This window comes from Cydia strobilella, chromosome 16, assembly GCF_947568885.1.
Source record: "Cydia strobilella chromosome 16, ilCydStro3.1, whole genome shotgun sequence".
NCBI lineage: Eukaryota > Metazoa > Arthropoda > Insecta > Lepidoptera > Tortricidae > Cydia > Cydia strobilella.
In genome coordinates, this window is record NC_086056.1 from 10,697,329 (window position 1) to 10,714,326 (window position 16,998).

At 37.8% G+C, this 16,998-nt stretch overlaps 1 protein-coding gene and 1 long non-coding RNA gene across 2 annotated transcripts in view; both read right to left on the reverse strand.

Moving 5' to 3' along the window:
• The window catches only part of LOC134748334 (uncharacterized), a 479,651-nt gene that overhangs the window by 102,529 nt on the left and 360,124 nt on the right, over positions 1-16,998 (reverse strand). The gene's annotated exons all lie outside the window — the stretch shown is intronic.
• Positions 12,274-16,566, reverse strand: LOC134748315 (JNK1/MAPK8-associated membrane protein). Its single transcript, XM_063683073.1, has 4 exons — positions 16,111-16,566; positions 15,645-15,854; positions 15,231-15,400; positions 12,274-13,145 (listed from the first exon to the last, which is right to left on the reverse strand). Exons 1-4 carry the CDS (start codon positions 16,341-16,343, stop codon positions 12,865-12,867), a joined length of 894 nt encoding a protein of 297 aa, XP_063539143.1. The 5' UTR covers positions 16,344-16,566; the 3' UTR covers positions 12,274-12,864.

Below are 16,998 nucleotides of genomic sequence, written 5' to 3' on the forward strand. Positions count from 1 at the left end.
TTAAAACAGTGAGAATTAAATTAAATGTGTAAATGGGTCCTTGTAAAAATCGCGGCGGACTGAGCTGGGGTGGTGTTACAAATGCCTAAAGAAGAGATGCGAGTCTAATTTTGAACGGCTCCAGTGTAAATGCGCTCTCCGGTTAAGCATAATTGTTACGGGGCAAACGATTAAAGTTACACTTGTTGTCCTAGCGTTCGGCTCTCCTACGCTTGGTAAGCAATGGGAATAAACGACTGGGCTCAAGTGTGCACTGCATCCGACTCCATTCGTTATGGCGAATTTCGACAGCTCACTTCCACAACATCATATATTTCTCTCCGAGTATGTACCTTTTATCGACCACAATTAGGTTACTTTTGCAATACCTGTCTAGAGTGAGTTACGATTTTTAGAGAGTAAGTAGGCGATATTATATTTAGATTTAGGTGGGAACGAGCCGTATTAAATTCTTTTGTTGGCCGGTAAAAGGATTTATAATCGAGGCAGGATTACATAAGCCTCCTTCTCGCACGACCCAAAAAAAAGAGTATGTTTTGACAAGAAAATAAATATGATTTATTCTCCTGAGACCCCGCACGCAAATTTGTGTACTTATTTCACAATTTATTCTGAACTTAGAGTAACTAAGGGTTGTAAAAAAAAAACTACTTCTGGGTCTCAGGAGCAGGAGGTTATTCGTCCTGACGTCTCGTCGCTGCAATTTGGACCCTAAATCCTTTAGTTTCCTAAGTTATATGATGGTAAGCGACCACCGTAGTATATTTGCGCTTGTAAATTTATGGATGTCAGTTGCGCGCCGGCAACCCAAGTTGGCTAAGATTGATGTGGAAGCGTCGTGATAAGTTTAAGGGTCACGGGGCGGTCGGATACTCAGGAAGGCTTGTTGCCTTGAGCGGCTGTTGGACAGAAGACAGGGGTTGATCACAGCGTTTAATCTGAGGCCACGTCGCTATGTTGTAATCCATAAGTACACATACATCATTGAGATAACCACAGTTATCATAATTTGTGAATCGTATTACTACGAGACAAAGTTATACATGGTCAGTTAAGCCTAGACTTCGTAGGCATTGGACATCGATGGACGCCCAATTTAATACAGTACGAATATTTATATATCTACTTAAAATGTTTCATAGGTCTAACTTTTATTAGATATACATGTATTTGTAACGCGGACCAGGAGATATAATCGGTTTATTTCACTACTTTAATTTTCAAAGTAACTTTTACATTTGTATACACTCTCCTATAATAGTAATATCTACTAACCTAAATATCCGGAGGTAAAATGGCACAACCAATTTCCACTTGCTACACCCTTAAAATTTGTTTAGATAACGTTTAAGTCTTAGCATTTCGGTTGAAAATCTTGTTCACTTTCCTTCGTACTTTCTTTGTTCGAATTTCTTTCAATCCCCCTGCTTCCATGTATTTATACATTTTAGCTACAATGCGTCTTATAAATGAAAAAGATCACGCGTAGGCACTTACCTAATCTAAGTATGAAGGCAACAAAAGGATTGTATCGATCCTCTGACGCTCGTATATCACAATGACAACATAATCATATTAGAATAGAATCTTTGTAGTATTTTTGCAAGTAAGGTGCATTGGGGTAACTTCGAAAGCGGGATAATTTTGAAAATGGCAAATCAAACCAGAAGCACTTCATACTTTAGTAGCACTAACGCAGCGTACTACGTAGGCGAACAACACGCGAACTTGAAGCGAAGCGGCGCGGCGCGGGGTGAATCAATCCTTTCATACCTTTAGAAGTGTCCTACGTGGGCGATCTCGTTGCGAACGCGAACGCCGTGGGCCCGCCGCGCCGCGCCGCTTTGCGCTACACACTACTGCAACGCTTACCCAGGCATCTTGCTTACTGTTGCTACAATAGAATGTGCTTCTAGTTTAATTAGATATCTGCCATTTTTTAAATTACATTGGGGTTACTTTCGAAGTAACACCAATGCATATGACATCTAATGCGAGCTAGTTTCTGAATCCTCTGAAATACAAAGGGGCAAAGTTGTTGTTTAACCCCTCGTGCTAATATTGAAACCCGAGCAAGCGAAAGATTCCAAAATTGAAACGCGAGCGTAGCGAGTGGTTCGAAAATGGAATCTTGAGCGTTACGAAGGTTTCAAGGCACGAGGGTTAAACAAACTTTGCCACTGAGTGAAACAAAATATTATTTTTCACCACACCAACGGAATGAAAATACTAACTGTAAAATATCAAACAAAATTAAATCCAAATGAGAGAAAAGAATGAATTACATATTTCCAAATCACCATTTAAAAGTCAATTCCACCAGCCAACATAAGGAAACAACTCAAAATTTGCATCCGATTACTTTGCCACACATGTGGATAAAATACAACTTTCTCATCAGTTCTTGAACAATCAAGAGATCCTTTACCAGTTGGTGTGGTGTAAAAAATGAATTCTTATTTAGGTACTTAGGTAAATTCTACGTTACGTTGTAGTCTTTTCGATTCGACTTTACGTTCTAGCCAAGTAACCATAATAATGACATTGCTATATTATCTTACCCACAGAACTGTGATCTTACCGTTATTTTATGTTAATAAACTCATATTACGAGAAAACAGGTCCACATTATTGCGAGTAAAATCATCAAAGCGAAGTACAAAATAAAAATCGATGTCCGTCCCGGGCGCACTATCGGCAACAAACTACATCTCCACAAGAGTACCCCAATCGACAAGGCTTTGGGTGAAGCCCAGAAGGCTTAACGTTTAACTCGAAACAATTTACTATTCAAGCCTAGGAAAATATTACCAACATTTTTTTATTGGTCAGATGTTCACTACATTATCAGTTATGATATTTAGCATGTATATGACTACAAATTATTAACGGTGGAGATTATTTAAATTCATGTTTTTTTTTTATTTTTCCTGAAATTATGTCACATAATAGTTTGCTGATTCCGGGAAAAATAATAAATAAAATTAAAACGTCGACTTTCACTGCTAAATCAGTGTTAGAAGTTACATAGGGTAAATCATAATTTATGTACAAATATAAAAGATATATGAAAAATTTTACTATCATTAGAAATTTACACGATTTGTGATATACATATACTTATAACAAAGATTTTAAATATAAAATAATTGTAAACCCCGAAAAAAGTCGCCTCAATCACATACTAAAAATCATCAACTTTTCCAATTGTTCCGCCATTAAGTCTTAATACAAATGTAATTTTTTTAAATTAAACTTACACACTTACAACCTCTCTGGTGTTGGAGGTGTCTATGGGCGACGGTAATCGCTTACCATTCGTCTGCTCGTTTGCCTCCTATATCATAAAAAAGCTGCCGAAACGTTCGATGATATTGACACTGTCATCGATTGGAGTACACGGCCACTACAACATACAGTTTCGTACATGTGACCCAGTTCACGGTTTTACTCACAAAATTGCATGCATTTTTGACTATCGATTAGAGTCTGACGAACACCAGCAGGGCTGCCATTGCAAGGTTCCAGTCGAAGCAATTAACGAGCAAAATGGGCTTTTGCAAACCGGAATGATTGTGTTCTTTTATTTAAAACTAGAATTGGAATTGACAAACAAAAGAGAGTTCATGCATCGTTTCTGTATAGAGATAACAGCATGCGGAACAAATTGCGTTTTAGCGCACTGGATAATGACTGAACACGAAAACAACTGATTAAAGGCCATAGTTGTAAGTTGATTTGATGGTTGTTAATTTAGATTATAATATTATGTATATTTTTAGATAGTCGAGTATGTATACAGAAACATGATCATTAAAATTCAACGGTGCAACAGCGCTGGTACCTACATATTGAGTAAAATTATATAATGTTACACAAGTGTGCCGCTAAGTCTTTTATGACCTATTTTTAACTTCCTCAAATTGTTTGGCAAAAAATATCTAATTAAAAAACAACAATGTTAGGTATATGTGGTAGGTATTTACTTCGTTTTAATGATTAAATCCAACACCTTTAACGGCTTTAATTTAAAGAACTAAATTTTTGTATACACAGTATCCAAAAACACAGTAAGAAGCTTTACTACATTTTAACCACGTCAAAATCACATCGAAATTCCAACAATTCGGTAGGAAAACTTGCAGAAGTTGCTCAAAGTTTGCAACTGGCAACTTAACCGGTGCAGCGTTAGAGACACAAAGTTCAATCGGGTGAATTTAGCCGATCAACAATACAAGATTTGTATCGCATTAAACCGTAGACAAAGAGAGGCATAACAAGTTTAAGAATATCAATATCAATAAAAAATGCCTGTTTACACATAGATTAGTGTTTATTGGGAGTTCATACATGTGCCATAAACACTAATCAATATGAAGCCCAGCCCCACATAACCCGCAGCCACACTTACCCGTATTGACCTTACCTAAACTAATTAGTCTCAAACTAAGCAAATTTCTGCAAGAAAACCACCTCGTAACTAACTCGCTAACCGTCGAAGTTAAGTGCTAACAAGGATTTTTTTCCAAAGTTTCCTGAAGTCCTCTGAGCTACTTTTTTACCGAACTTTTCTGGAAAATTACATTAAATTTTGAGATTTTTGAGTTATATTATAACTGCGAAGCGAAACCCGCGTGCATAATATTTTTCCTGTACGAATGTCTTTTATGTTTTAATTGACATTAGACATGAATATTGAACATTGCACATTGAAGATCGCAATTGCACATTGTATTTTATTATCCCATAGTTTTGGCTGTGAACCAATTTTTGTATATCGCAAGACACCGCATGCAACGCAATTTCAAAAGAATTCCTTGGACTCAAAACAAAAACTTAATTTACTAAGACCTGAACAAAAGGAAACCAAGTATTTCTGCTTTGACAATGAGAAAAAACAATGTTAAATTGTTACAAAGTAACCTTATTGTTAATACTAGGACTTCTACCGATATATACCGATGCGCACGATGGCGGAGCTTTCAAAGGGGCCAAACGGCATTTTGTAGGTACCAAAAGCAACGCTTTGGCAGATCAAACAAAAAATTGCATTATGATTTACGAATTATCAGTTATCTAATAGAGTGCAGTTTACCATATCCTGATAGAAAAGCAGACAGGCACTTGTTTTACGGTTTTCAATATTCTCGTATTCCGGGCAGTAACCGTAAAGTTCCGTGACAATATTGCACATATTGCAACTGTTAACGGTAGCAATACTGCTTACTCTTCGAATCGTAGAAATATATCAAAGTAAAAAATTCGCTTCGCGTGACAAGGATTATTGTTCTGTAATTTCAAGATTGAAATCGCCTTGGAAACATCCTTAAAACCTCAAAGATAGTATGTATTTTTATCTTTAATTGCTACACACACCAATACCATAAACTCGTAAAATCGCAAATCACGTCAATTACAAATTAGGTATCACGTGTAGTTTTCACGCCTTACGAAAGCTAGGTAACTGGAATAATATGTGGCACAAAACAGCACACAAGACCGAGTCCTATTTACTCGTATGTCTGTACTTTCCACACAGCACCTGACGTTTGCGTTGTTCACCTACCTACATTTTATTTTAAAATTACGTTGCTACGAATGCCACGATCGCCGCCCTTCGCTGACTATACCAAAATGTTACTACAATCGCTTACCGACACTTGCTGATGTGCCGTCGGAAAGTTTTCAATATTGCGAAAAAATTCGGAAATTTCTTTTCTTTTGTATGCTGAGAATACATTTTTTCTCCATTTCCATAATGAAAGTTTCCCTTGTTTCCTGTGAAATTTCCGTTTTGGAAACGTTCCGCAACTTGTACATTTGATGCCAATCGTTGCGTAGCGAACGAAACGCTAATGTCCATCTGTCGTACTAATATGGAAGAGTGATAGAGAGAGCTTACCGTTTTGTTCGCTACGGCACAAACGATTAGCATTTTGCCAATGGCTCTAGGCACCCTGGACCGACGCTCGACTCAACCTTGGTCTCCGGTTAAAGCAGACCAGCTGCACGCTGTGTACAATATCATTTTGTAAGGGGGAGTGAGGAGCATTTTATAGAAAACAGAGACCAAGGCACGAACCGCGATTCAATGAGAAGGCGATGAAAATAGAGTTTCAGCTCTTTGTCGCGGGACAAGAGTAGTAGTAGTAGTAAAACTCTTTATTGTACAAAAATAAACATAAAACAAGAGAAACACGCATCATTTGTACAAAGGCGAACTTATCCCTACAAACTTATCCTTACAAGAATCGGGGTTAATGCGAAAAATATTTAGATCAAGCCCACAGTCGCGCGCAAAGACGAATCACGATGTGTTTTGGTCAACTTAAAATGATACCTTTGTCATAAACTTGAAATGATACCTTTGTCATAAACTTGAAATGATACCTTTGTATGGTCTGAAAGTTTGTCTGAAACGAGTAGCTAGTAAGCGGTGGGAATGAATCTGCTGTCGGTAGTTTTCCGCTTCGCAATTTTTGCTTTCAATGCAGCCAGCTTTATGCAACGTTTTCAGCAGAGCTGCGAGATATTTATTCCTCGTGATAAATAACTTCGATATTGTAATTTGTAGCTATAATCGAGCTCTGCGGTTTCGAGAGCGATTGCATAGGAAAAGGGTACCTACTTCATTTTATTAATTAAAATATTATTAAATTGTTACTGATACTAACTAATCTACTTGCTGAATTTATAAAATCAGACCTTTCCTATAAGGACCTCCACAAACCTCACCGATTATCGCAAGCGATTTATGATACATTGCGGCATTTGGTCGATTGATCGAATTCGTCGCACCTCAGTAGGCGGCAATGTATCGCAAATCGCATGCAATTATCAATGAGGTTTGTGGAGTCCCTAACCTAACCAATTAAATCCTATTTCATAAAAAAAAAATAGGTAGGTAGATATTGATTATACTAGTCGAAACTATTTGTACTTAGTATGTACCTAATAGGTATACCTAGTTAGTTATATGGCCTGATTTTTAGATAGATAAAGAAGAACGATATAGATCGAAAAAGAAAATACTTATGTACGACAGTCGACATCTCTGTAGGTAAAACTTGTAACGACCAAACACAAAGCTATGGCAATTCAATTCAATTCAATTTATTTATTTCCTTTAAGTACTTAATTTACATCATGTTGTTCATAAGAGCAGGAAACGATTCCTCCGTACTAGTAAAAACTGTATGACGGCTGAATTTAGTCTTTATCTAATAATATTATTATAATAATAATTCAGGCTATATACGTCCCACTGCTAGGCACAGGCCTCCTCTCATGCGAGAGAGAACTTGGGCTATAGTCCCCACGCTAGCCCAATGCGGATTGGACACTTCACGTACACCTTTGAATTTCTTCGTAGATGTATGCAGGTTTCCTCACGATGTTTTCCTTCACCGAAAAACTAGTGGTAAATATCAAATGATATTCCGTACATAAGTTCCGAAAAACTCATTGGTACGAGCCAGTATCTATCTAACTAAGGAAAAACCTTGTATTTTTTGTTTACCAAGGGACCATTGCCAGTAAGCCCACACTTAAAAAAATTTAATCCCGAAGAAGGAGGGGGCGGAATAAATAGTCCATCCATTGTTCGGCCGCTCCATGTAACAGGCATATAGACAACGGTCTGAGGATGCAAAATAAAAAGAAACCCAGTCGTTTATGGGCAGGGTCGCCAGGCGTCGGCCTTACTTACTTTACTGCCTTGTCTGGATTTTTTGAACCTTTGTCAGATGTAATAGGTGAATATATATTTTTAATAAAAATAAATAGTCCTTCCATTGTTCGGCCGCTCCATGTAACAGGCATAGACAATGGTCTTTGAATGCAAAATAAAAAGAAACCCAGCCGTTTATAGCCAGGGTTGCCAGGCGTGGGGACTTTACTGACTCGTCAGGAATTTTGGAATCTTTGTCAGGAATGTAATAGAATGTTTATTTTAAACAAATTTAGAGGCTATCTCATACTATTTTGCCATAGTCCTAGTGGCTTTAAACTGACTAAGGTTTGTACTATGGGTTTTTATTGATGATACAGATACCTAGGTAATATAAACGCTTAGACAAATAAATATAAAACAATCATTTTTTTATTAATATTCGTGAACATCACAGAAGCCATCCACAAACCTTACTGAGAATACCTTTACAATAAGTTTAATATAACGCAACATCATCAATTCATCACAGTGCGCCAACAACAACAACAGCACAATAAAAAACACTGAAATGTAAGGACTTTCGGTAGATTACAAAATGCTGAATATTAAAATGTACTTTTGATTACTGTTTCTGTAGTATCATTACGTACAATTTGTAGAGCTTCAGGAGCCCGATTCAGGTATGGTGTTGAACTGGTTTTGACTCGACCTTAAAGATCGCTCACGCTGGTTGGTACATGTGAAATGAAGTGAAAATCTTGCATGGGATGCGCGCCAATCACTGAATCGAGCAGTACCTCACTCGACATTAGACCGAGTTTATTTTGTTACCATTATTTAACGAAGTTTCGACACAGGTTTCACTGGTCGTGGTCGCGGCTAACTGACGTCTCAGCAAAAATTTATAACAAAAATCTGTCATTTTATCCGGACTTCTCGAATATGTAGTTAGCAACCCTATTTATAGTCGTTCTCATTATTAAGCGCTTTCTCATTGCCCCGCGAAAATGCCGCTGACGTTTTCATACCCATTCTCCGCTTATTTGTTTGCTTATCTTTTAAATGTATCTATTCAATTTAAACCTCAATGGTCTTTCATTTCGGTTGGACGCTGTGGCAGCATTTCTTTACGCTCATTAGGTGCCCATGTTTTTGTAAGGGAATTGGTATCAGCATATTGCGCAAAGCAGTACGCACAACTAGCTACAATACAATCTTAAAGTATTAAATACCTAACAGTGTCACCTCGTTAAAAAGAAATAGTACTCCTAGGTAGGAGGTAAGTGGGTACTTTTAGTCCGGGAAATAGGGCATTGATGGCCTAGTGCGTGAAAGGAGCGAAGAGAGGTTGTGTATGTTTGCTTATCTTTTAAATGTATCTATTCAATTTAAACCTCAATGGTCTTTCATTTCGGTTGGACGCTGTAGCAGCATTTCTTTTACGCTCATTAGGTGCCCATGTTTTTGTAAGGGAATTGGTATCAGCATATTGCGCAAAGCAGTACGCACAACTAGCTACAATACAATCTTAAAGTATTAAATACCTAACAGTGTCACCTCGTTAAAAAGAAATAGTACTCCTAGGTAGGAGGTAAGTGGGTACTTTTAGTCCGGGAAATAGGGCATTGATGGCCTAGTACGTGAAAGGAGCGAAGAGAGGTTGTGTAGTAACACAAGGACGGCATTTTCCCAGCCGAGGTTACAGTGTTTTTTTTTATCAATAAAATATAAGTAACCTATAAAACAAATAAGCTAAAAGTTTAATGTACGCCGCCAGGCGTCTCACTCCGCGATTTTGTCGCGTCGCTACAAGTACCTGCGGCCGTCTTAATTTTGAGGTTTTGTCATAGTAATTGCCGCACACCGCTATGGAACGGACGCCAGCATGCGCTTGCGCCGCCTTGCGCCGCCTTGCGCGTAGTAGTCGCGTTTTGTTAGGGAGTGAATCTTCTGTACCTAGTATTATTATATATTCTGTGACGCCGCGGCAGGGTACTTCACCGCGGTCTAGGCCGACAACAATGTACGAAAATCCATTTCGGGCGCATCTTGCTTAACATTCGGTGCCAGCGCGATTAGCGCGCTACGAGCGTAGGCTACACTGCATGGCTGATAACACGGGAAAAACCGTATACATATAGGGAAAAGCGCCTATGAAGTATGAACCGAGAACCCGCCACCCGCCTAGCCTATTTTCACGAACATTATGACAATATTATACGAATGTTAAAGAAAATACTGTTTTGTGTTTTATTGTTGTTTTGTTAATATACGCGATATAATCCGTTTCATAGCTTTATTTCATGAGTAACTATCGCGGGAACCGAAGACGATATTACTGTTTTAAAACTCATTTTTTCGAAGATGATAATAACCATACCCAAATAAATAAGAAATTTAAAATCAATTACTAAGGACGAAGTCGCAGGCTATTTACTACGAAGACTAGTTTTGAAATATTTCGCGAATCCTTCTTCTTCCTCGATTCCTCATGGCTGAGGGTCGCGACCACATGAGGTCGTTATTTTGTGCACCAAGGCTCTCCATTCTGTACGATTTTCCACCTTCCTGATAATAATAATAGTAATAATCCTCCTCATCGTTTTCGATGACGGCGACCCCAAATAAACATTATGGACGTTGTCTAGCGTGAGCCCTAATGTGGCTGGCCAAGCCAAACTTGTTCTTAAATGCTCTATGACGCCTGTGTAGATCCCTAGCAGGCCTTCTTTACAGTGTCTAATAACCAGCGGGTTGGTGGATGTCCACTACCCCGTCCTCCAACCACCAATTTCGCGAATCCTATGTAATTTAAACCGCCACACACATTCCGCGAGATGTAATCTACATGTACACGAGCACCAGCATTTTAGTATACTGCAATAACGAATGTTTTGTCTGTGGCCAGAGCCATAGACGTCCGGCCTTTGTAGCGCACCTGTTATTAAAAACTTGCGCTAGCCACGGCAGCGGCATTCGAACTTTCAAAATTAATTTGATTTGACATTACTCGCAGTGTTTATGATGCTGACGTTGCTGACTGTCCGTCTTACCGAAATCTATAACTGCCAATCATAGTTAAGTAGGTAACAAGTTACCTACTTTGTTACAAAAACTGTTACTGTGTTGTGTACAAAAATAACAGTTTATTTCGCTTGCTCCAATTTGTCCAAACGACGGGTCATTGGCCAATTAAACGGCCGTTTTTGTACCTACCGCCAACATCGAAAAAAACGAAAATCGTTACCTGCCACTCTATCGCTCTTGCATATTCGAGCGACAGAGAAGCAGGTAACGTATTTCGATGTTGGCAGTAAAACCTCTGGGCTTAGGAAAGGTCTTATAAGATTATTGTCGCATAGCAGCAGGGGCCCTGGTAGCTACACTCATACTTACCCATTTAAAATAGACATGTGACAGATAGATAGATAGAGTCGCACCGTAAAGGTTCCTTTTTACCTTTTTGGTACGGAACCCTCAAAACCAGCCTGTAGGCATATTAGTGCACGAAAGGTGCACCGGTAATATCAAATCCAATTCAGATTTTCAAAAGTGTAATGCCGGCTCGGAATATTTCTTTTTCGTTACCTATTCAAATTCGTATTTATGTTGGTAGCTGCTCCGTATATTTTGTCGCTTTTTGGTTGCCGGCCTGGTTCGCTTTTCTGATTATGATGGATGGTTGTATTAATAAAAAATCTTTAACCACATTTATGGTTGAATACGAGTATGCAGTTTCTCTTTTTTTTCAGACAGCGGTACGGCGGTGTGTGGCTGCATTCGTTAATAAACCTTGCAGGCTGGTGGCGCCTGTATTTATTTAAAATCTTTCGGCTGTATTTATTATTCGCAATTTATTTCCTATTTAAAGGTAGTATAACAGAAAGGGGGTCTATTTGACTCGGGAGTTTTCTCTCGTTAGAATGACTGTGATGTCCTGTTAAAGTCATGGAAAAAATAGTAAAAGTACACACATACAGGGTAGCTAAAAAATAAGAGCATTCCCGGTGCCAGCGAGGTTTTGGGATTGTACTGAGCAACTTTTACTATGGGACCAACCACGAAATAGCGAAAAAATTTTTTACCCTCCTATAGAAAATGGACCAGCCAAACTGTATGCAACAGGCAAATTTGTTTTCGCGATTTCGGGGTTGGTCCCATAGTAAAAGTTGCTCAGTATAATCCCAAAACTCGCTGGCAACGGGAAGGCACTTATTTTTTAGCCACCGTGTATATACAATTATACATGCTTAAGTACCTCAACAGATACACACGAAAGAGTGAAACGATGTACTGAATCTATCTGAATCTGAACCTTTTTGTTACTTACTTATTATTCTTTTTTTTATGATGCACTTGTTTCCTTTTTTTTACAGGTATATGTGTGTCTTTTGGCAAACGAAAAAATGGTTTATCTATGTATGTAATGCGCAGATACAGTACATACCTTCAGTTCAGCACAAGTTTCTCGAAGATGCAGGTACAGAGGTTTCGGTTCGTTCGCTTAAACATTCTTCATGCATTATTTTGATTTAGGGTATAGTTCTCTGAAATGTAAAGGAGTTATTAAAAAGGTTTTTATAGACAATATATTTTATTTACAAGATTTTCTTTTAATATTTTATGATGACACTCGTGTTACTTGTTAAGCATTCAACATTAAAGGTCAAAAGTAATATTAAATGTTGAAATATGTAATTTAGCCTAAATAAATAACTAATCTGGTAATATTTCTTAACTATATCGTCAGCTACTCTTACCATAAATCAGTAGAGTGAATTTAAGCTTGCAATTTTCTTTAGAATTTACATTATTTCAAAATAGAGTTTATCTAGATTACATATATTAATTAAATACAGTCGACGTAAAAAATAAGCTTACACTTTTGCACCTTAATTCCTTACGACACATATCTTTGATGTCTACTGATCCTCGCAAACTAGCCAATCTAATTATTGTAGCAAATCCAACTCAGAAATAATTTATCCCAGTACTAAACTAATCTAATTTGAAAAAATCATTGCTCTAGGGTCAAAAACCACGGAGGAAAGAGTGGAGTACGTTTGTATGTAGAAATTACCACTAAGGCGGCATTTCTTATTTGTTGCTTGACCAGTTTCGATTATCAAATGATTGAACTGAAGTCCATTCTCAACTAACCCACATTATTTCCAGACAGTTTTCCAATACCGTCAATCATTATGTATCTTCATTGGATCAGTAAACTGGGCCGTAAGTATATAAAACAACGCCGGAGCAGGAACTAGGTTCAGATACCACAGATCCTTCAACCCAGTGAGAGATATAATCCCGTACGCATGCACCAGCCAATGGCCGATTAGGATTACAAGGTTCCTGGGATTGGCTATTGAAGATAGGAGTAAGGCTGATGCTGATTGGTCGAGCTTGATTGAGAAGTGCGACGCTGATGTCATCATTGATATGATTATGATTATGTAGGGGAATGAGCAGTCTGTAACAATGGAAATGAGATTATTAGAAAATATCATACCCAAAGGTTGTCTGGAACTCTGGAAGAGATAGATCTTTAGCAATAAGACCGCCTATTGTCTGCCTCTACATTTAATCAATTGTTTCTTTTCTTATGTTTTGTATCTTTTTACTAAGGTTTGCCAACAAAGAGTATTCTATCTATCTATCTATCATAATTTTAACACCATTTGGAAGCTGAGTGGTAAGGAGTACGAGTATGGCTTCCAAAACAGCCGGCCTAGCACAGGACAGTATCTCGACCGACAGTTAGACTACTGGTCTTATTCTAGCCATATTAATTAATTAGACTCTTAAGGCAGAGTTGTTAGCATTCACTGTAAATTATTTTTTCCTTGAAAGTAAACACAGCCCATTTAGCCTCCGCATTTGTATCCCACCCTTTAATTTATGAAATGTAATTATTATTATTATTATTATTATAGCCCTTTATTCCATAAGAAGTTTTATATGGTTTTTGTATTTGTAATTTAAATGTTATCTTCTATATGGATCCCTCTTTGGGTGTAGGCCTCCTCCAATTTTATCCAATCATCTCTCTGCTTCGCTTTCTCCATCCATTGTTTTCCAGCTGTATGGACTATGTCATCTGTCCACCGTTTTTTTGGTCTTCCTATGGACCGTTTGCCTGCTGGTGCTTTCCATTTAGTGGTTATGTTGGTCCACCTTTTGTCAGTCATTCGGGCTACATGTCCTGCCCAGCCCCATTTAAGTTTTAAAGCACTTGTGAGGGCATCAGCAACCTTTGTTTTTTCTCTTATTGTTGTGTGTTTTATTTTTTGTATCTTCCTGAGTCCCATCATACTCCTTTCCATGGCTCTCTGTGTTGATCTTATTTTTTCTTTTACTATATTTGTGTACACCCATGTTTGTGAACCATAGATCAGGCATGGCAGAAGACATGTGTCACTCACTACTTTCTTTAGGTTCAGGCTGTAGTCACCCTTAAGAATTTCTTTTAGTGACCAGTACTTATTCCAGGTAATATTAGCCCTTCTCGTAACCTCTTCTTCGTTGCTTGATTTTGAGAATGATACCTGCTTTCCTAGGTATATGTAGCTATTTACATACTCAATTGTTTTATTTTCCACAGTTATAGGTTTTTCATAGCTATTGGTCATTACTTTAGTTTTACTAGTATTCATCTCAAGTCCAACTTTACAGCTTTGTTCGGTTAGTGACCTTACCATGTTTTCTAGGCTTGTGGCGGATTCTGAGAATAGCACTATGTCGTCCGCAAATCGTAAGTGGTTTAGGTAACGACCATTTATCCTTATTCCGGTGTTTCTCCAGTCCAGATTCCTGAATACTTCTTCTAACACAGCAATGAAAAGTTTGGGTGAGAGAGGGTCACCTTGCCTCACCCCATGTTCTATTTTTATTTCTTCTCCTCTTCTATCAAGTTTCACTGTGCTAGTGCAGTTTTTGTATACATTTTTGAGTATGTTGATGTATTTAGTGTTGACCTGAGCTGATTCCAGTGCATTCCATATAGAGTTGTGGCTTATAGTGTCGAAGGCCTTGCTGTAATCTATGAAGCATATATAAATTGGTACATTAAACTCTAATACATTTCTTTATTTATTTATTATTTATAAGAGCTTTCGCTATTCTAAAGAGAATTATGTTGATTTGGTGCATATATTTTAAATTTTATTTTATTTTTCTACTGTAGACCCCTTCTGGGTAAAAGCCTCCTCCAACTGTTTCTATTTGACTTTGTCTTTTGCCATTATTTGCCAGCAGTGGCAACAATTTCATCCTGCCACCTGGCTAGTGGATGTCCTCTCTTTCTAGCCTTACATTTAAGCCTTTATAAAGTGAAGGGAATATATCCGTACACGGCGGGAAAAAATTGAAGAAATTTAAACCTTATGTAATTTTACTTTAATTTCAATTTCTTCAATAAAATATCTATTTATCAACTTATTCCCGCCGTGTACCGATATTTCCCGTAATAATTTTGAACTCTATTCCGAAGTGATAGGGTTCAACTTTGCGTAATTTCTGACACCTTTATGTCTGTTGAAAGATTAATATTACTTACAGATCAGTCCAGCGGCAACAGTGTGAATAAGAACCAATATAGGATAGAAGTAGAGAGCACAGTATATGGCCTTCTTTCCAGGGTTCGGGGGATGGTATGTCATCACCCACGGTCTTATAGTGATCGTCATCAGTAAGCTGAATGCGTAGATCAGCAGTATTATTGTGTATCTGAAAGGATACACGGGTAACATTAAATCAATAATGGGTGTAAATAGAGATGCCTGCTGCCTACACTGTGGGAAGGAGACTAGCGGCAACATAAATACATCTGTGAGAATTTTAACTGTACCTATCACGGTTCATGAGATACAGCCTGGTGACAGACAGACAGACAGACAGACGGAGAGTGGAGTCTTAGTAATAAGATCCCGTTTTTACCCTTTGGGTATGGAACCCTAAAAATATTACTTACAATGGATAAACCGCTTCCTGTGTACAATGCAATGTCTCCTTATAGTCTGGCTGAGGATTATGCAGCAATGTGTACCAGTCCGACAGTGCTGTTGGAGTACACACATGTAATGCCAAGCTGCCGGTCGGCGGCAGGACAAGCAAGGCTGCTAGCGTGCCAGAGACTACCTCGAAGAATGCCGAGAAGTGTTGAGCCAGTATGCCTTGCTTTCTAAAATAGAATTGAATTTACAAATGTGATTAATTTGAAAATCAAATAAAAGTATGTTTTTTCAGGGTCTGATTATTTTAGTGTGTGATTTTAATGTCAGTTGACCTTTTTGAGAAGTAAATGCTGCCCGTTTCCCTCTCAGTTACAAGTATAGCCATAATGGATTGTTTAAGTTTGTTAGAATGTGTATGAAATGCATTATGGTTAGATCTTATTAACTTCCACAACCTCGATTTTAAACATTTCTATTACTTACCCTTTGCCTATAGACACCATATCAATAAAGAACCAATGCAACACCAGCGGCAAAAGCACCATAAACCCCAAATACTGCCAATCGTACAAAGTCGGTACATCTGTACACGGCTCGCAGTAACTAGACGCGTTCGTGCGAAAACCTCGAGGACATGCCCCGCAGTCACTCCAGGAGCCATTGTCCAACTGTGTACGGCCACAGTACAGCCCTGGGCACGATCTCACTATAGACATCTTGGTTTGAAATTCAGAATCGGAACAGCTATTTTGTTAAAGGATTTTATTGACATTTGCAGCTACTGGCGACTAAAAGGAATATAGTTAATCGTGGGTATATAATTTATTTTTCTGATATCACAGTTATTCCTCAATAAACGCCTTTAATGGTCGCATTTTCAGAGATAATAAATACAATCCTCCATGAAAATGTAAAAAATTTAGATTTACTGTATCAGACGTATCAGTGTATCTGTCACTGTCATAATTCAACTGTCATTCTAATCGAATTTGTACGTTGTATTTAATCGTTTTTATGAATACCTTGAATAGTTCTCACATAAATACACAGAAAATCACTGGCCAGTGGTTAAAAAAAATCATAACAGCCATTATATTTATTTTAAAAATAATCATTTTATTTCTCTTCGAAAACACTTAATGGCATTTTTGTGCCAGTGTCTTTAGTTATTAGGTAATTATGTAACCTCCATAGTGAATAATAATATACTCTCGCAAACCCACTTTGTCATTTTAGAAAAGGCGCAAATTTCAAATTTTCTATGAGAGGACCACCCTTTGCGCTTAGATTTTTTTTTTTAATTTGCCGGCTTTTTCTACTGATGGAAATGGCTTGCCAAAGTATATTTAGTGTATTTTATTTTAATGAAAC